Here is a 21,244-nt window from a genome sequence, read left to right on the forward strand (position 1 = left end):
CCCCTTTGGTAACCATACGTTTGTTTTCTACGTCTGTGAGTCTGTTTCAGTTTTGTAAACAAATTCACTTATTTCTTTTTTCAAAGATTCCTTCCTTCCTCCCTCCCTCCCTCCCTCCCTTTTTGGCTGTATTGGGTCTTCGTTGCTGTGTGCCAGCTTTCTCTAGTTGTGGTGAGCAGGGACTACTCTTTGTAGCCAGTGCGCAGGCTTCTCAGTGCAGTGGCTTCTCTTGTTGTGGAGCATGGGCTCTAGGCTCTCGGGCTTCAGTAGTTGTGGCACATAGGCTCAGTACTTGAGGCTCTCGAGCTCTAGAGCGCAGGCTCAGTAGTTGTGGCGCATGGGCTTATGATGTCACTTATATGTGCAATCTAAAAAAAAAAAATAGGATTCACCTGCTGGCACAGTGGTTAAGAATCTGCCTGCCCACGTGGGGGACACAGGTTCAATCCCCGGTCCAGGAAGATCCCACATGCCACACAGCAATTAAGCTCGTGCACCACAATTACTGAGCCTGTGTGCTGCAACTACTGAAGCCTGCATGCCTAGAGCCAGTACTCCACAACGAGAGAAGCCACCAGAATGAGGAGTAGCCCCGGCTCACCACAATTAGAGAAAGCCCATGTGCAGCACTGAATACCCAACAAAGCCAATAAATAAATAAAGTTTATTTTTTAAAAAATTTACTAGTTTAAAAAAAAACAAAAACTCATAGTTGCTCATATAACAGCTTAATGATCTCCATTAACAACTTTTTCTAACATAAATTATCTTTTCCTACCAGGTACAAAATTTAAATTCTTTTAAAAGGCATGGTGAAAAACTGTCCACAAATTAAATTATAAAAAGAATCTTATTTTGATAGCTTATCTCACTAAAAATGCTATGAAAATCTTCTAGAAATTACAATCTCCTTAACTATCAATATAACCCAATGCCAACTAAGTGTCTTACCCTCACAGTACACATTCTTAGCATTTGAAGGTTTCAGAACTCTTTTTCTGATTACGTGTGATTTACTCAAACTTTTCAAAGAAAAGGCTCAATAAAAAGTAAAAATCATTTACCTGTAAGAATGAAATAAATCTCCCCATCTGAATCTGGCAATCACCTTCTACCATGCTGGAATCTGTAGCTTTAAAAGACAACATGAAAGAAAAATATGATTTTTATTCATTAGGACATCTTCTAATCTGCACAGTATTGAAAATAGAATTTTTACACTGAAGAGAAAAATGAAACAATCATTAATCACACAATTTAAAGTAACCATCTGTTTCACTATTTAATGAATCCAAGGAAAATCCTCATCTAGCTACAGTGCTTTGCAATTTATAAAAATATCACAAATAAACATTACACAGAATTTGCTGCTGCTTCATCACTGAGGTTTTTTCACCTGTTTATCAAACAAAAAATTAAACCAACAAAAAATCTGAATATTTATGTTCTCATACTAATACTTCACATGATCATGACAGTCCTAGAATTGCCTGTTAACTTTTTATTCATTTCAATCTCAAAAAAAGCATCACAACATTACAATGTGAAATTTTAAAACTTACCTCCTTCTCCATAAAACAAGAGACCATTATAAAATTTAGTTTCAGCCTGTTTAAAAAAATTAAAATAATTTTAAAGGTTGCTATTTTGTTTTTAAATTCCTAAGTTCTCTTAGTTATCCCTATTTAATAAGCGGATGACTACATTACACATATAAATTCACTTAAATTCAAAAACTGCTTACAATATAGGTAAATTCAATTCATCCTTTGAGTACCAACGATACTAGTGATGTTCAAACTTATTTGATTTCTTTAGCCTCTACTTTGTCTTATCTGACCACTCTAATTGTCCCACATCCTCCCACTAGTTCCAAAGAGAGAAACCAACCACATAGTATCAAAAAGGTAGAGGAAAAAAGATGAAGTTTAGCATCTTCTACCAGAGTTTTAATAGCTCATGGGTGAGGAAACACAGAACATATTAAAAATTTTAAGCTTTTTTAAAAAATCAGTTACATCCAGAAGCCAGTATATATGACAAGTAACAGAGAAGGAATGCAGACCACAACTAAACCATTATTACCAGTAAAATGTTAGGTGAGTGACACCCTCTTTAAGCTTCAGTTTCCTCGTCTATTCCTCACGTACCTCCCTGGGTGGTTATTAGCATTAACAGGGTTAGCATGGTGTTTGGTACATAGTAAGTACCCAGTGAATGGTACTATTATTACTATTGTAAATATACAGTTCATTCAAAATTCACTAAATATTTATGCACACTGTACACATATAAGCATATATTTGCTTTTAAGTCATATTTTTAACATCTTAAGAGTATAGATAATTACCTCATATTTTAATTTCTTGATCTCACAACAAAGTGCAGCATAAACAGTGATGACTTTGTTTAAGACCTAGTTTCATGAGGAAAAACACAAAAGGAAAAAAGTAAATTACAGCAGATAACTAAAGCATTGTAAAAATAGATTTTTAGGTTTAGGAATCTGTACCTTGTTTTCAGTCTTTATGAGTTCCAAAAGGGAAGACTGTTCATAAGGCAAAAGCTAAAGAAACAAAGCAAAATAAAATTTCTTTTTAATTTGAAAAAAATCGTTAAAATTCTAAACACAAATTGAGACTAGCTCTATTCTACTGAAACTTGTGTTAGATCCTATATCTCAGCACTAGCACCACACCAGATGGGAAATAACTGCTAACAGGTACAGAATTTCTTTTGGGGCTGGTGAAAATGTTCTAAAATTGGCTCTGGTGATGGTGGCACAATTCTATGAATACACTAAAAACCAAAGAACTGTAAGAAATATGAATTAATCTCAGGAAAGCTGTTATTAAAATAAGTCAACATGTAACTCAGGACAGTGTCTAGCACATAATAAATGCTCAAATAAATGTCAGTTATTACTTAAGTGGCAACAGGCTACAGTTTCGAAGATAAAACAAAATAGAACTACCTCAAAATGGAACAGAGCAGGAGTGATATTTTATACATTAAAAAAAAATCATTCTTATATTAAGATCCCGTAAATAGCATAAGGGACCTTTTGGGAAATCATGGAAATATTCAATATCTTGATTGGGATATGAGTTACATGGGAATAGGTATTTGGTAAAATTCATTGAACATTATTTTAAATCTAGGCATTTCACTGTTTGTAAAATAACCTCAATAAAAAATAAAGCCTGAATATTCTATTCCAATCCTCTTCATTTTCTTAATAATGAAAAGCAAAAGTTAGCTCAAAGAGTTGAGTTTGTGTCATTCTATAAAAAGAAAAACAAAAACACTTGTATGGCTTAGGAAAAGGAAATTAATCATTTTTCTCCAAGTTCATTTTAGTTCTGTAGATTCCAAATAATAAAAACATATCCCAATTTTGAAACTGTTTTCAAGATCAAGTGTGTCCTGAAAATGTATACACAAATTAAAAATTAAAACAAAATCAAACCTTTAATGCTATAGGATCAAAATTGAAATCCCAAACATCTCCGATTGAATCATCCAGTGCATCCTCAATTCTTCGCAATTGAGAAGTATACTCGTCAAGAAATTTTCCATAATTCTTAAGCTGGACTTCAGCATGAATTTCTAAATTTAAATTTTAAAAGTTTGTGAGAAGTGTAAGTAATGAATTACAAGACATTTACTCAAAATAATCTCAAAAGTCACAGCAAAGTAGATACTAAGCATTGTTAATGTATCACTTCGGAATGTCTGAACTTCTGGAAAATAAAGTTTAACTTTAATAATAATTGAACTTTTGATCTTTTCCAAATAGATACAATAATTGTAAAAACAGTAGGTGTTACCATAGAAATATATCACCTTAAAACTGTAACTTTAAAGTACTATGAAAAAGTTACTATACTGTTTACTTCATAATCTAAACAATAATAATGCCTTAAGACAACTCAATGTCCTGATTCTATGTTTTAGTCATAAACAACTTTTTTGTATGAAAAAGAATGACCTGATTTAGGTGCAAAAATCTGTGTTGTCATAGAAGCAAAATATTAAAATGTAATACTTAATTACACAGTAAACGATGTCTAAAAATACACCTAAATATTGATTTTAAAATAGTTTCAGACCTGCTTCATCATATTATTCCTATAATGCCTCAAATTTACCAAGATATTTTGTTATAATTATTTAACTATCATAATAGAATTAAAAAAGCTAGTAAAGGACACTGAGTACAGAATATTGTGCTGATATTTACAGAATTTACACATTAATAGATGACTCTAGGAACTCACTGGAATAAACTGGACAATAAAAGTTTGCCTAATCATCAAAATTAATTAAAATAAACATTCCACCTTATACATAAGAATTCACTACTAATTTCAAAGGCAGCAAATTCAACTCCAACTCAATTTCTTTTATTGATGTGAATAACTTTATTCAATCACTGTCTTCTAAAAAAAGGAAAATCTGTCTCTCCTCAAATTAGCAATGGGAAGCAATTCTAAGATAAAGTATGTTGTAACTCATAAAGGATAAAGATCTAGCTTCACATCCTCCCCAATTTTGCAACTAATGCTCTGATTCAAGTGGATCAATTTAGTTCATTAAGGTTCCTATCTCATTATAGTATTAACCTAGGCAATTCTGGAAAACAATTAGTCTAGATGTGATTCATATTCCAAAAATAAATGAAAACCAGTCACATAGAAGAGAGGTCTTCTCTTCCGTACAGCTTAAATTTTAAAAACTGCGTAAGATTCTCAAAATCCCAAGTACATGTCTAATTCTCAGTTACATGGGAAATGACCGAAGCTGCATTTAAACAGCAAATGAGTTCTTAGTGACAACGCTAGAAAAACACGCCAAAGAGTTATTCATTTAGTCTGTTTGGAAACTCATAAAGTAGCAGGCAAGAGAAAACCTGTAATAATATTAAAGTTCCTTGCTGATAAGTTTTTCAATTGGTAAAAGTTAAAATAAAACGATGTGAAATAAGAACTCCATAATGATTCTTCAAGAGTGAAAAATTCAAAAACCTATTTACATGCTTATCTTTTCTAACAGACTGAATTCCGGGTTTTATCTCTGTATCCCTAATACCTATCACAGTCCCTGGTATGTGGAAAATGTCTTTGAGTGAAATCAGATCCTTCTACTGATTGAACCATTTTCAAACTCAAAACATATCTTCATTCCAATATTTTGCAGATACGAGGGAACCTTGTCCATAAAACCTCATACATGACAAGGTGCAGTTCACTGTAACAGTAAATACGGAATCCTCTCCACAAACAAGTTGAAAGATTCATTACCACCAGAATCGTTTTTTCATGCTGCTTAAGAGCTAATAACTTATGGAATGTTTTGTGAAAAACTACTAATCACCCTGAATTAAGCTCACGCTTCTTTAAGAGTCTAAGAAAACCTAATTACATCTAATGTGTCTAATGTGTAAAATTAAGCAAAATTTACACGTAATTTTTAAAAATTACATTCACCTTTTGAGAAAACCACATTTAGAAATAAAAATCACAAGCAATATGTCTCAATATCTCTTATACCACCTGTACAGAATCATATCACCAAGGATAAGAAACATACTGCCAGTTTGTATTCATCTTAGGTAAAGTTTCACTAAAATAGTTTGGCCCCTAAATTCTACTACGTGGAACTTCATTTGTTAGATTTTGGGGGGACGGGGTGGTTAGACTTCTAAGTTAAAATAAGAATCCAATTTTATGAAATAAAATCTGAAGCAGATTTGCTGTAATTTCTGAAACCTTTCTAGATGCGCTGGAAACTACAGGACACCACCTTAAAAATACCGCTTCACGTAAATAAAAGGCATAGAAGGACGTAAACTGACATTCACGTGTTTATTTTTCACCCCGTGATGAGTCCGTTTTCGCTATCTTCTAGCGAAGATAGGAATATGAAGGTGAAAACACTCAAACTTCCAAAAGTTGGTTTGAGGAGGAAAAAGAAGAAAAAACAGGAAACCGAAACAGGAACCAAGACCTCTGCCTCACCTCTGAGGATCTGGCGAAAGCCCCGGGAGGCCCGAGACGAGGCAGCCTCTGCTCCCCGGGCTGCGGGCCTCCCCCGGCGCGCCCCGCCCGAGCCCCCGGCTGCGCACAGCGGCCGCCGCGCCCCCCGGCCCACGGCGGGCTCCCCAGGACAGTCACCACCCCCAATGCCCAGCCCGGGCCGGCCTGACCCATCATCGCCGGGACTCCCAACCCCGAAAGTTAGGTTCACGAGCGCGTCCCCTTCCCACCCCAAGGCGCGGAAAGTGTCCCGCACCGGACGGCTGCACGCCGACCGCGACGCAGAGCCCTCCCGCGGGAGCGCTGCCGGGGCTGAGGCGGGCCGGGGAGCGTCCACCCGCAGCCCTCGCCCTGCCGCTCACTTACTCTGTGAGCCATCATCAACGCGGTCGAACTCCCAGTCCGGGGACAGAGTCTCCACCGCCATCACCCCGGCGCCTCCCACAGTCACAGACCCAACCAGCCTTGGCGACAACAGCGGCCTCACCCCGGCGGCTGCGACCTCACGTGACTTCCGGCTTCGGCCCCGCCCCCGCTCGCGAGGGCCGGCCCGGCTCGTTGGCCCCTGCGGGCCGCGGGGGCCGCCGGGAAAGCGAGTCCTCCGCCGTGGCCCAAGGAGGCCGCCATGGCGCCGGCTGTGGTCCTGGTGGTGTCCTCCAGTTCCTGTCTGGGCCTCGCCTCCGTTCAGTTCACTTCTCACGCCGCATCGATACCTTCAATTTTGCGCTGCTATCTCCAGGCCATTTTTACCACTAGGAGAAGTGCTCCCTCAGTCTAACCTAAAAAGGGCAAAATTGATGGGGTGGGGGCTTAACAGGAAGACGCGGTCCTCTAGGACATCGCGGTCCAGAGGTTTCTTCCCAGAAGCTCGTTTATCCCGTCTTCCCAGTCGCCACTGTCCGAGCTCTTGTCCTGCACGCCCTAGGCAGATTGCTCTTGAGGGAAAAAAAAAAGAAAAAAAGAAAAAAAAAACCCAACGGTGTGCAAGAGGAGGAGTTACTTTATGAACACCTTAAGCGAGGAGTTTTACTTCTCTGCTTGTCTTGCACTCGCCGGCTCTACCCACCTCCTCTTAAAAAGGCAAGGAAGAAGAAGCAGCGAGTTTAAGTGGGTTCTGAAAGGCTCCCTACCTGCTAACTGGCTTTTCGGTGACTAGGGGTCCGTGTTAGCCACTAATGCTACGTGTCTACAGGTATTTGCACAGCAGTGTTCATTGCTGCATGGTTTCTAATAGATACTGGTAATCCATGTAAACGTCTATCAATAGGGAGTAATTACATTACAAAGTTTAATATGTCCATACTATGAAATACTCGATAACTGTTAAAAGAAATGAAGTAGTTTTATTGAGACATGAGAAACTGACAGGAAATAGTTAAAGAATAATGTGTATTTGTGGTTACATTTGTATTTTTATATAAGCCTGTACCGGCATAGGTGCATGTATATGCATAGAGAGCTCAAACCACGCTAAACAGGACAGTGGTCAACTGGAAAACAGTATTGTTGGTGATCAGAAGGTGAATTTTCAAGTTTTATTGTGTATACTTACGTGGTTTTTAATCTTTAACAATTAGAATTTTTGAAGGTCTGTAATCTTAAAAAGAACCAAAAATAACTAACTTTATCAAAGCAAGTAAATGGCCTCTTGAAGAGCATTCCCTGAGATCCGCGAATCTGCAGTAGGTCAAATATTTGAATGCCCACTAGGTACCAGGCACTATTCTTGATGCGGAGATTATTATGAAAAAAACAGACAAGAGAAGTGGACCTACCCCTATGGCGCTTACAGTCTTAGTGGGCATTTTAGAAAGGAAAAAAGGAGAGAAAATTTGAAAATAAGAGGTAACATCAGTGCCTCAGGGTTGGCAAACTTTTTTCCACTTACTCCTGTGTGATCATGAGTTTGACATTGCTGTATTCTTCACTTTTGTGTTAATCACTGTGATTAATCTCCCAAAAGCTCACTATGATACATTGAAATGAAAGGTCAGAGCAATTTGAATTTGCATATTCACTAACCTACTAAATCAGTGCAAGAGGCAGTGTCATGTAATAACTAAAAACACAGTTTCTACAGTCAAATTGTGTAGGTCCAAATCACAGCTCTGCCACTTACTAGCCATGGGGGTTTGGACCAAGTAATTTAACCTCTGCTTCAATTTCCTCATTTGTAAAGTGGGGAATGATGATAGCATAGCATTGTTATGAGGACTAATTTAGTTCATGCATGTAAGAGGTATAGAGCAATGCCAACCACATACTATAGAAATGTTCACTGTTTTGATTCATTATAATCTTAATTTTAAAAGAGATCTCAAGGATTGCCTGTCTATTTTTTAACTTTTTATTTTATATTGGAGTATAGTTGATTAACAATGTCATGATAGTTTCAGGTGTACATATACACGTATCTATTCTTTTTCAGATTCTTTCCCATCTAGGCCTACATATTACTGAGCAGAGTTCCCTGTGCTATACAGTAGGTCCTCATTGGTTATCCATTTTAATTATAAGTGTGCACATGTCAGGAATTGCCTGTCTTGAGCTTACATATCTTTAAATCAAATTTCACGCCTAGAATTTCAAATTTTATTAGAGAATTACAAGTTAGATACTTAATGTAAAGCGCATTCAGGGACTTCCCTGGTGGTCCAGTGGGTAAGACTCCACGCTCCCAATGCAGGGGGCCTAGCTTCAATCCCCGGTCAGGGAATGAGATCCCGCACATGGCACAACTAAAGATCCAGCATGCCACAATGAAGATCCTGAGTGCAGCAGCTAAGACCTGGTACAGCCTAAATAAATAAGTAATAAAAATAAATATTAAAAATGGTCCACATCCTAAATAAGTAAATAAAGCACATTCACTGTAAACTGAAATATGCTACCTGAAAGTTATTTATTACAACAGATGTTCTATATTTCCCAGGCCTAGGCTATCAAAGGCAAATGATCATTTTGAAAAATGAAATATCCTTTCTGCTTTTCTTCATTCTTAACAGTACTTTCTGAAAGGTAAACATGGAACTAGAAGGGGAAACATTTTCTGTGGACAGTATTGTGTTATTTTGAGAGCTTCAAAGAACTTTAGAACAGTTGCCCTTAGAATGTGTCTGCCTGGTGACACCTAGCAATCCTTGCCTTTAACCCTTATAGCCACAACTTAAGTACCAGTTTATTCTGTACCAAAACATAATTGTGTGTGTGTGTGTGTACATAGTACTGCTAAGGTCTTGGTGAACTTGTTTCTAATATACATTTAAAGGATGGGTTTCCTACAATAGAAAATCTATGGTAATAATTCACTAAACATATTTCTCTTAGTAATTTGTCAGAGTCCTATGTGTATCTGTCAAAAAGATTCCTAGTATGGTAATTCATATATTTCTTTACAACATAATCTCTCACATGGACAAGAGTCTGAGTCTTCCTAACCCTATCATGACAGATCTCTTCTTTCCATTGTCCACACCACTGAGTGAAGTTTCTCAAAACCTATCTGATCAGGGAAAGCCACACTTTAAGTCCTTCAATGAATTCCATTGTCCTTGGTACAGAGTTTACACTTCATAGGATGGAACACAAGACTTTTTCCAATCTGCAACAGAGACCATATGACCTACAAAGCCTAGAATGTTTATTGTCTAGCCCTTTACAGAAAAGATTTGCCAACCCCTGGTCTAGAATCATACAGTTATACAAAGTTGGTTGTGAAAAACAGCAAAATCTCACCCATCCCCTCCCCCATTTTCCTGTCCCTAAAGGCAACCACGTCTATCTCTTTTAGTTGATTATTTTAGTATTTACTTCCACTCTAAATAGCATAATTACAATATTGTTTAATTTTGGCTTGGGGATTTATATATTGTCTTCCCACTGTGGGAGATAAGGATGTAACTATCTTTATCTCTTCACCCCACCATCCATATCTCTGCCATCCCACCCTTTTACCAATATAGTTATATAATAATTTTAGTAGGTCAATATTCAATATTATGACTCAATGCAACTCATAGTTGAGCTATGTAGTAGACTGTGGTTTCTTTTCCATGCAAAGTTTTTGTTTTTCCTGCCATAATTATCTTTTTTTTTTATGTTGTTTTCTTAATTTTGTTTTTACCAATTCAACCTGAAAGTATTCACCAATTGTCTAAATTTCCTCTCAGTATGTTCAGGTGCCTCAGGTGCTCCATTAATTTCATCATCCTGAAGACGTCTCCTAGAGCTTTCTAGCTCACTACCATCTGGACGTTTTTGGTAAGTTCAATGTTCATTATATTTTTTTCTTTGACACAGTATTTTTATGTGTGCTTTTGAATGTATTTTTAAATTTCCAAATGCATGGGGATTTTTAATTTGTCATTCAAAATTGATATCTAACTCAGTTGCATGTGATCAGAGATGGTGTGTATGATATTGATTCTTTCAGATATTGTGAGGCTTCATTTATATCCCAATTTGTGAAATGAGAAATGAGAAAAAATAAGTGGCGAAATGAGAAAATGCATGTGAGCCTGAAAAAAAAATATGTTCTTTAACAACTGAATGCAGAGTCCTGTGTTCATTAAATCAAACTTGTTAATTAGACATACAACAAAGTTTTGTTTCAGACTCTTGATTATCCTAAAAATCTGCCATTCAGCTTCCATGGATTCCTGTACTCATGGGCGACCAATGATTGTGGGATCACGTAGGTTACCATCTTATCTGATTCTGTGAATCCCAGATTGGACTGAGCACACCAGTGCTATGCTTCCATAGTATTTACTTCTTTGAAACTGTATGTTGACATAATTGTATCCCTATTAGGCTATGTAATGGTGTCCTACTATTGCTATAACAAATTGCCACAAACTCAGTGGCTAAAAACAACACAAAATCATTATCTTACAGTTGGGGAGATCAGAAGTCTGCGATGACTCTCACTGGGCTAAAATCAAGGTGTTGGCAGGGCGGGTTCCTCCTGGGGACACTGTGGGAAGAATCCACTTTCCTGCCTTTTTTGGCTTCTGTGCTCTATTCCAGTCTCTAGCTTCTGCCATCACATCTACTAGTGACACTGACACTCCTGACTTCCTCTCATAAGAACCCTTGTAATTACACTGGGCCCATCCAGATAATCCAGGATAATCTCCCTTTCTCAAGAGCCTTAACTTAATCACAGCCACAGAGTCCCTTTAAATAAGTAAGGTAACATAATCATAGGTTTGGGGATCAGGACATAGACATATTTGGGAGTCTATTATTCCGCTCTGTACGTATAGGACATCTTTTCTGATAATTCCAGTATATTTTATCTGTATGTCTCTATTCTGTTTGGTGTGTGTGGTTTTTTTTTCCTCTTGGTTTTCCACCATTTGGTCTTGTTTCCTGACAAGCCTGACAAATTTTGTAGTGCATCCTGGTCTTTAAGTATGAAAAATTATAGTGATAAGTTAAGAATCTGGAAGATGTTATCTTCCTCCAGAGAGGATTACTGTCTCTTCTGGGAGGTTATCAGAGTAGGGGCAGATTACTTTAACCCAGTCTAGGACGATTCTGATTCCAAGCTGGGTTTCTGTCTTTGTGAGGGCTGTCTCTTTCTGTATCATCTTAATCCTAGGATGTAGCTCTGCAGAGGTACTTGGAAAGTCCTGTCAAACATCTGCTCAGCTTTTCAAACTCACAGCTAGTGCTTTCTGCCACCCAGCCTCTTGGATTCTCAACAGCAAATGCCTTGAGGTTCACCTCCCTGGACCTTATCTACTGAATCTCAGTTCCTCAAATCCTCACTGTCCTAGGTCTCCAATGCCTTCAAAAAGATTTTTAGCAACAAAAGCAAAAATGGACAAATGAGTACACCAAACTTGGAAACCTCTGCACGTTAATGGAAACAGTCACCAGAGTGCAAAGGCAACCTATGGAATGGGAGAAAATAATTGCAAATCATCTATCTGGTAAGGGGTTAATAACGAGTATACACAAAGAGCAGCTGCAATTTAACCATAAAAAAAAAGTAACCCAATTAAAAAATGGGCAAAAGACCTAAATAGGCATTTCACCAGAAGAGATATACAAATGGCCAACAAGCATATGAAAAGATGCTCAACATCACTAATCATTAGAGCAATGTAAATCAAAATCACAGTTAGATATCAGCTCACACTCATTAGGATGGCAGCAATAAAAAATTTAAATACACACAGAAAATAACAAGTGTTGACAAGATTATGCATAAATTGGAATCCTTGTACACCACTGGAAGGAATGTAAGATGGTGCAGCCTCTATGGAAAACATTATGGAGGAGGTTCCTTAAAAAACTAAAATTAGAATTACCATATAATCCATTTCTGAGTATACATCAAAAAGAGTTGAAAGCAAGATTTTGAAGAGATATTTGCACACCCCTGTTTAGTACACATTATTCACAATAGCCAAGAGATGAAGCAGCCCAAATGTCTATCTGCAGATAAATGGATAAAGAAAATGTGGTATACACATACAATGGGATATTATTCAGCTTTTAAAAAGAAGGAAATTTTGCTGCATGCTGCAACACTGGATGAGCCTTGAGGACATTATGCTGAGTGAAATAAGCCAATAATAAAAGGGCAAATACTATATGACTCCACTTATATGAGGTATCTAGAGTAGTCAAAGTCACGGAAAAGAAAGTAGAATGGTGGTTGCCAGGGGTTGAGGGGAGGGGAAAATGGGAAGTCATGCTGTGGAGTATAGAGTTTCAGCTTTGCAAGTTGAAAAACTTCTAGAGATCTGTTACACAACAATGTGAATATAGTTAACACTGCTAAACTGTACACTTAAGAAGGTAAATTTTATATTATGTGCTTCTTACCACAATTAAAAATCCTCCCCTCAAAAATGATTTTTAAATATATTTTACCAGCTCTTCTAGTTGTTCTCAGCCAGAGAGTTGTTCTGATTTAAGATAGGCAGTCATAGCCAGAAGCCCTGAAGGCTTTTCTGTTTTGTTTTTAATAAATAAAGTTGCTTACTTCCTTGCTTTCATTCTTGTCCCACTCTAGCTAATTCTCGACTTAATAATCAGAGCTTGATTTTTAAAATATAATCAGAGCATTCTACTCCTTTGTTCAAAAAACTATCAGTGGCTTCTAATTGTGCTTACAAAAAAAATACAGCATCTGTAGGAAAAACCTGTCTACCTCGCCAGCATCATTTTCAGCCTCTTTCTTTCTCACTCATGATGATGCAGCCACATTGGTCTTTCAGTTCCTCCAACAAACCAAGATTTTTTCCACAAGAAGGCCTGCACACACACTGTGCCCTCTTTTTGCCTGGAAAGTTCTACCCCTCACTGGCTATCTTCCAGTTATCTTTCATATCTCAGATTAAATATCACTTTCTTAGTGAGGACATCCTTGAATACACGAGCCCAAATAGGTACTCCTATAATATGAAATTCACCATATATTCCTTTCTTTTGTAACTCTTATCAAAATTTTGGATCATTTATTTTGGGGATTACTTGCTTAATCATTGCTTATCTCGCCCACTAGATTATAAACTCTATAAACTACATGAACATCCATGTCTCTTTGATACAGTTCAATTCCATGTATAGTACTTGGTATACTATATATATGTTTATATATATATTTGTCAAAAGAATAAACCAATTATTATTTTTCAATTGCTCTATAATATTCATCTTACAGGAAAATTATTTCCTCTTACTTTGTCAGTAGGTGGCACTGTTGGCTAAAAAATATGTAAGTATAAAAAATCACTTAATAAAGTGGCTTTTTAAATTATTCATTTCTTCCACCAGTATTTAATCAGGACCTTCTCTAATATACCATAGTGATTAAAATCTTCCAAAGAGCCCAGTTGTCTGGTAAGATATATTATTAAGATATTTTAAGTTAGGCATCAGCAAAGTACAGTCAGCAGATCCACCATCTGCTTTTGTAAATAAAGTTTTTTTGGAACACAGTTACGCCCAGTTATTTGCGTTTTTGTCTACAGCTGCTTCACAATACAATGGCAGAGTTGAGTGGCTGCAACAGTGACCAGAGGGCCCACCAGCCTAAAATATCTACTCTCTGGCCCTTTAAGAAAAAGTTTGCCAACCCTTGTTTTAACTCCAAAAGAGCAAAATGAACAATAGACATATACACACAATACATATGTATGTTTTCCTACATAAGTTTTAGTTTACAGAGTGGGTTGATATAACCTAATTTTTAAAAATAACTATCTTATAAAAATCTTTTAATTAACATATTAAAGTAATCCACCAAGAAACTTCTGTGTCCTTCTCAAGAGGCAGCCTAAAGCAGTCACATGAACCCACTTGCAGTGAATAACAAAAAAAAGTAGACAAAATATAATAAAGATAACTTTTTAAAGACCTGAAAGAGAATAAATTTGGCAGAAACCACAGGAGAATTTACTCAGCAACTGGTGATAATTGTGAGTCATGGCTTTTTACCTGACAGTGCCCCTCACCCCTTCAAATCCAGGAGTGAAACACTGCCGTCTTACCGGCTCAAGGTGGTAGCAAACTGAGTTCAGCGTTGTTGGAAGAGAACCTGGAAACTTGGGAGGGAATCCTGAAACAGAGGACCCACAGAAGGGAAAAGATCCAAAATCTGAGTATAAACTCTGCCCAAATCCCTGGCTGACCTCTGAACTACATGTCCAGGGACTGCTGAAATAGCAGTCAGGAGTCCTTGAAAAACAACAGCACTGGGTGAGAAGTGTGTTCGCTCCCCTCTCATAACATATGTTCCCCAATAGATGTGCACCTCAGGTAGCAAAAGCTGAGGCCCTTTGGGTTTAAGATGGCCGAGAATAGACATTGCGCTGGCAGAGAAAGTAGCTTGACATTTAGAAGGGAAAACTGATCATCAGGGAAACAGTGAAGAGGGTGAACCCCATAATCTGAGCAAAAATTTTGGCCAAATCTTTGTTTAAATGAAGAACTAAGCAGAAACATAAGCGACTGCACTTTACAGGGTTTGAGTCCAGGCAAATTTACTTCTTTCTAAATCAAAACCCCAATAATTTTCTTAAGGATGTAACAGAATCCAGAATGTCAGTGACTTTGCTTTAAAATCTGACAATTAGAAGATATAGATAAAATTATAATTATAGTTGGAAATTTTAGCACATCTTTCTCAGTATTTGATATAACACGTAGACAGAATATAGAATTGAATGATACTCTCAACCAGCTTGTCTTAATTGATATTTATAAAACATTTCACCCCAAAACAGCAAAACAGACATTTTTTTCAAGTATACAAGGAGTACCCAGCAAGACAGGCCATATGCTAGGCCATAAAACAAGTCTCAGTACATTTAAATTGATTGAAGTATTACAGTTATATTCTCTGACCACGATGGAAAATTTCTAAATATTAGCATGAATCTCAAGGGCGTTATGGTGAGTGAAAACCAGTCTAATAACTTACATACTACATGAGTCCATTTATTTGACATTCTTTTTTTTTTTTTGGTGCACGGGCTTAGTTGCTCCGCGGCATGTGGGATCTTCCTGGAGCAGGGATTGAACTCATGTCCTCTGCATTGGCAGGCGGATTCCCAACCACTGCGCCACCTAGAAAGCCCCTATTTGACATTCTTGAAAAGATAAAACTACAGAGATAGAGAACATGTCAGTGGTTATCAGGGTTCAGGGGTGGTTCGTAGATATGACTACAAAGGGATAGGGCAAGGATTTAGCGGGGAGGATGTTTGGGGAATGGAACTATTCTATATCCTGATTGTGGTGTTCCTTATGCAAAATATATATATACGTTAAAACTTATAGGGACTTCTCTGGCAGTCCAGCGGTAAAGAATCTGCCTTTCAATGCAGGGGATGTGGGTTTGATCACTAGTCAGGGAACCAAGATCCCACATGCCGCGGGGTAACTAAGCCCGAGTGCCACAACAACTGAGCTTGCACTCCTCAACTAGAGACCCTGCGTGCCACAAACTACAGAGCCCACACATCCTGGAGCCTGCATGCCACAACTAGAGAAGGGAAAACCCACACACCACGACCAGGGAGAAGCCCGCGCGATGCAATGAAAGATCCCACATGCCGCAACTAAGACCTGATGCAGCCAAAAATAAATAAAAATAAATAAATAAATAAGCTAAGTAAGTAAACAAATTTTAAAAAAACTTATAGAAAAAAAAACTTATAGAACTGTACACCAAAAATGAAGTCAATTTTGCTGCATGTTAATTTTAGAACGTGTAGTGGTAGGACTGGCCTTCATGTGCATCTGGTTCTAGGATTCAAATGATGTCAGGTCTTGACTTTTCACTGTTTCTTTTCCATCTCTTGCACAGTTTTTGCTACATTCTTTAGGTTGCATATGCTAGCCCTTGGCTACTTTGTGCTCATATTAACACAATGTCAAATCTAGCATAAGAGAGATAAAGAGCATGCTTAACTGATAGCTCAAAGAGAAGTCCCAGAATTAAGTCTTGTTGGCCTTGATTTTACTAGGAATTAAGAGGGTGGGAGGGGTGCACTGATTGGCTTAGTGTAAGTCATGTGCTCCACCCCTGGATCCAAAGGGGTTTAGGGGGAAAGGAAACTTCATAGAAACCACATGGCATAAGAGAGGAGGAGGAAAAACAGATCCTCAGATGAAAACCAGGGTACTGTTATCCCAAGATGTGGGCTTAGATGGTGGGAGCCAAAAGCAATATATGGTGATTACATTAAACAGCCATTTGGTCATTTGCAGTCGAGCAGATCACACTGTCACTATTTGCCAGGTACTAGAGCAAGTAATTATTTATTTGTTTTTTCATTATTTAGATGGTTCTTATGTTTAGGCTCCAGGACAAAAGAGCTTCTAAGATTTTAATAATCTATTATAAATTCTCAAAGGAAATTGTGCAATGAACTGTTTTCTCTAGTCAAAATGAAGATTATCAAAAGAGAGAAAAATTGGGGGGGAAGTTGAAAGATGATCAGTTCGAAGGGTGATGACTTACACAAGAAATTATCTTGGAAGGAATATGGTTTGGAGAACTTCAGGAGTGTGAGCAAAAGATTTCTCTATCACCAAATTTTGAGATTCACAGTGGTGTTAGGTGTATCCCTCACGATTTTTCTGTAGTCAACTAGATATTGCCACAGGAACTTCCCACAGGCATCTTATCAAATTCAACTTGTCTACACGTGAACTCATGACTTCTACTCCAAAACCTGCTTCCCATCCTATATGCAGCCCATGTCTTAGTAAACAGTTTAATTTCCCGCAGAAGCCCACTGTCAGAGTTCACAAATGATTTAACGCCCAGTGGCTTACAAAATGAGCTTAACAAAGTCTCTTCCTGGAAGTGCCTTGGAGGCCACAGCAGGGGATTAAAGACTCTTTTTCACTCAGGGGATCCCCATGCCCGTGCCTTTTATTTTTTAATGCATTGGGCTTTTTCATAATATTTCCTTTAAAGAATGTATTTCACTTCTAAATAAAGGTTTAAAAGTTATTATCCCAGTTACCATTAAGAAACCTACTTCTGATCTTGCCATGCTCTTTCTCTCCTTCATAACTTTTACTTGCTATTTCTTTTACCTTTGATGCTGTTTCCACCTATATCTTCTTTTAATAGGAATGTCTTTTTTTAATAAATTATTTATTTATTGGCTGTGTTGGGTCTTTGTTGCTGTGCGCAGGCTTTCTCTAGTTGCAGTGAGTGGGGTCTACTCTTCATTGCAGTGCACGGGCTTCTCATTGCAGTGGCTTCTCTCACTGCGGAGCACGGGCCCTAGGTGCTCGGGCTTTAGTAGTTGTGCTGTGGGCTCTAGAGCACAGGCTCAGTAGTTGTGGTGCACGGGCTTAGTTGCTACACAGCATGTGGGATCTTCCTGGACCAGGGTTCAAACCTGTGTCCCCTGCATTGGCGGGCAGATTCTTAACCACTGCACCACCAGGGAAGTTGCCCACTTTTATCTTTTGGTAAAATCTCCCCTTCAAAACTTACCTTTCAGAGTGGGTCAGGGTGGGCAGGGTGTTAAATCTTTTCTGAAATCCTACCTTTTGCCGTGAAACTAAGGTAGTCACTCCTTTCTCTCTGTTCCTCAGCCTCTATCTAGTCATGAGATTCGTTTATTTCTGTGTTCCATAAACATGTGTTCCGTGTGTCAAGAACTGTGCTGACTCCTGGGGTGCAAGATTGATCAGCACACTCACTGGCCCTGAGTTAGGTCCTCCTGCTTTGTGTTTCCATAAAACTCTGTTTCATCTTTTATAGCAATGATCACACTTCACGTATTTGCCATTCCCTGCTGGACCATAAGCAGTATGAGGGAAGCAAAGCATCTGTCTCATCACCTCTCCATGCCCAGCATCTACTTCGGAGCCTAGAATATGGTAGGTGCTCAAAAATTACTTACTGAACACTTGTCCTTAAATTCGACACAGTTTGGTGAGGGCAGACGTGATGGAGCAATATATGGTTTATTTATTGCACAGAGTTTACTGGTGGGAATATGAAAGCGGTGGTGGTCATAACTACCCTAGCAGTTCTCATACGATACTGTTTATTCCTTTGGGCCATTTTTCTTCATATCCTTGACAGTTTTGGATTGAATGCGGGCAAATGAACAATTGCAGAGGTTCTAGATGATCTTATCCTTCTACAGAAAAGACTGACCTTATTTTTTGGCAGGCAGCTAAAAGTAGGGCAGATCAGTTTATTCCAATGAGGGCTGAGTTCCCGTGAGGCTAGGCTATGGTCGTACAGCAGTTGCTCTACCTCTCAACTGCACTCTCGCTAGGGGGATATCTTCCAAGAGTATCAGTTGAGAGGGATGAGATGTTTCCTGGACTACCTCCTTTTGGCAGATGTTCAGCTCCAACTTCTGGGCACTGAAAACTCTGCTGTGCTTTTTTGCCATTTTCTGCTTGGTTCTATAGCCTCTAATCCATGTGTCTTAAGAATCAGCAAATACCTCAAACTGAAAATAAGTGTCAGGAGCTAAGTGCACCTCCATATCTCCCTTATTGCCAAGACCTTGCTTCCTCAAGTCCTGGCTGCTCAAACTTCAGTTGTTCTCTCTACCCCCATGAGACTGCTGAAATCTGCCCGTTTCCCTGCCTTTTGGCCTCTACTCTCTGCCTTTTGGCCTCTACTCCAGTTCTTCCTGTTGTAGGTTCCTCGGCCAGTGTTCTCCAGTATTTGTCTTATCATGAAATTATTTTCAGTTAAACAATAATCAAACATTAATAATAATACAGGTTCAAGTGTGGGTTAATTAAAATGAGAATTTGTAAAGAAAACACCTTCTAATAATGAATAACATATTCACCAGGACAAATTCAAAATAAATACACACAGCTATGTTTCCAAATAGTAAAACTGGCTGCACATCAGTTTGAGTCAAATAAGCAACCAAACAAAAGGAGAGTTTGAAAACTCCCAGAATTTTATTCTAAAATCCTCAAGTTGACTGCGAAAGTAAAATTTTTCTATATTTAAAAAATTTATAAATTATATGACTTGCAGTTTCATAAAATTCTGAGTGAATGTTCTATCTAGGACAAAGCAGATCCCTGAGCAACATGTCATGTGTGAACAGGGCCCCTGAACGTCACAGATATCAGTCACAAAAGTAAACACTTATCATGGCAGGCTGAGTAAAGATTTCAATGTGACATTCAAGAAGCCCCAAACTATAAACCACTCTTACTGTACACAGCTTTACCCACAGAGTTTTGGGTGGGAAGTCCTGGGTTTCCACTTGGCACATCATCTATCACTTAATGTGTGAAACCAATTCAGACATTTGCAAAAAGCTATACAAATTACTGTATTTACAAAAATGGCACAAAAGTGAATTCAACAGTCTCTGCACATACAAACTTCATTCACATCTTCAACAAAAACCAAAAGATATTCTAACACTCTAGAAGTGAAAAACACTAGGTACCATGGGCTCTCTTAAGTAAGCATTAGGGTCACACAAGGTTACACCAGAAGAGGCAAATTCTGCCCAGGAAAAACTCTATTTTTAAAAATGAAACAAGTTTAAGGCAAATCAAGTTCAACCACAGAGACACGTCTTTCATATCTGTTTGAAATATGGGATGTCTTCTAATTTGTGGTCTTGAACTTCTGTTTTACAAAATCCAAAAAGAAAACGACAGAGGAAAGTAACACAATAGAGATTATATGAAATAAGAAAAATATTAAAAGTTTAAAATTAAGTGAGGAAACCCAAAGCATTAAAATCATAATTTGCTTATTACTTGTTAGAACTAGTTCTATACTGGAAAATAGGAAATATATACATTTGTTTTCAGTAAATTATACTTCTCTGATGTGTCTTTTTCATTGGTGCATTGCTTAATCCAAAAATTATACATATTCAAATTTTAAGACTATACCCCTTCAAGAAACAGTACATCTCACTGCTACCTACAAAGCTGTCCCAATGACATAGTGTATGAAAGGAAACAAATAGCTGAGAAGTAATATATTAAGAAGAGATAATAAAAATGAGAAGATTCCCAATTCAGTTTTTTTTACTCAGCCAGGCAGTTCACTAGCCACAAGGAATGGTCTCTGGAAGGTACCGTCGAGTGGGAAACGTGGTCCGTAGACACCTATGTCTCATCTGAGGCTGCAGTAGAAGTTGCTTCATCTTCAGCAGGGAGGGGCAAGATAGAGGCAGGGGATTAAGAGTTACAAACTACTGTGTAGAAAATAAATAAGCTACATTGTAGGACACAGGGAATATAGCCAATATTTTATAACTATAAATGGAGTACAACCTTTAAAAATAGTGAATCACTTTGTTGTACACCTGAAACATACAATATTGTATATCAACTATACCTTAATAATAATAATAATAGTAATAAAAAGATATTGCTTGACCTTCATTTTTGCTTTATCCTTGGTGTAATCCTCAGAATTTTTAAAATGGCCTTTTTGCAACTATTTCATCACGAACTCTGCCCCCAGACTTTCATCTCAGAAGAGGATAGCTTGGTTTCAACTTTGCTTCTTCATTTTTCTCTAGACTAGGCACTTTTTCTCTCATTTCCTTCATCTCAGCAAAGATGTCTTGGGAATGTCGGGCTCCCTCATACACCTGACACTGGGAAAAGCAAAGAATTTGCCGCCTCTTACAGTGACTTCCGCTATCATTATTTAGGAGTGTATTTCATAATTTCCAAAGAAGTGGCGATGACACCAATCATCT

At 37.9% G+C, this 21,244-nt stretch overlaps 1 protein-coding gene across 8 annotated transcripts in view; it reads right to left on the reverse strand.

The window, feature by feature from the left end:
* The window catches only part of WASHC4 (WASH complex subunit 4), a 63,257-nt gene extending 56,725 nt beyond the window's left edge, over positions 1–6,532 (reverse strand). For 7 of the 8 annotated variants that reach the window (XR_009054749.1, XR_009054750.1, XM_057742267.1 and 4 more), the window contains exons 1-6: positions 6,405–6,532; positions 3,470–3,609; positions 2,513–2,566; positions 2,351–2,416; positions 1,563–1,608; positions 1,065–1,132 (exon numbers count right to left, since the gene is read on the reverse strand). Coding sequence is in view for 6 of the 8 variants with exons in the window: in XM_057742267.1 (XP_057598250.1) it covers positions 1,065–1,132; positions 1,563–1,608; positions 2,351–2,416; positions 2,513–2,566; positions 3,470–3,609; positions 6,405–6,465 (435 nt within the window). In the remaining 2 variants the exon portion in view is untranslated. Of the gene's footprint in view, positions 1–1,064; positions 1,133–1,562; positions 1,609–2,350; positions 2,417–2,512; positions 2,567–3,469; positions 3,610–6,404 lie in introns of those variants that run through there. The other variant, XM_057742268.1, reaches the window with a different exon arrangement.
* Positions 6,533–21,244: the final 14,712 nt, after the last annotated feature.

This window comes from Hippopotamus amphibius, chromosome 7 (assembly GCF_030028045.1).
Source record: "Hippopotamus amphibius kiboko isolate mHipAmp2 chromosome 7, mHipAmp2.hap2, whole genome shotgun sequence".
NCBI classification, from domain to species: domain Eukaryota; kingdom Metazoa; phylum Chordata; class Mammalia; order Artiodactyla; family Hippopotamidae; genus Hippopotamus; species Hippopotamus amphibius.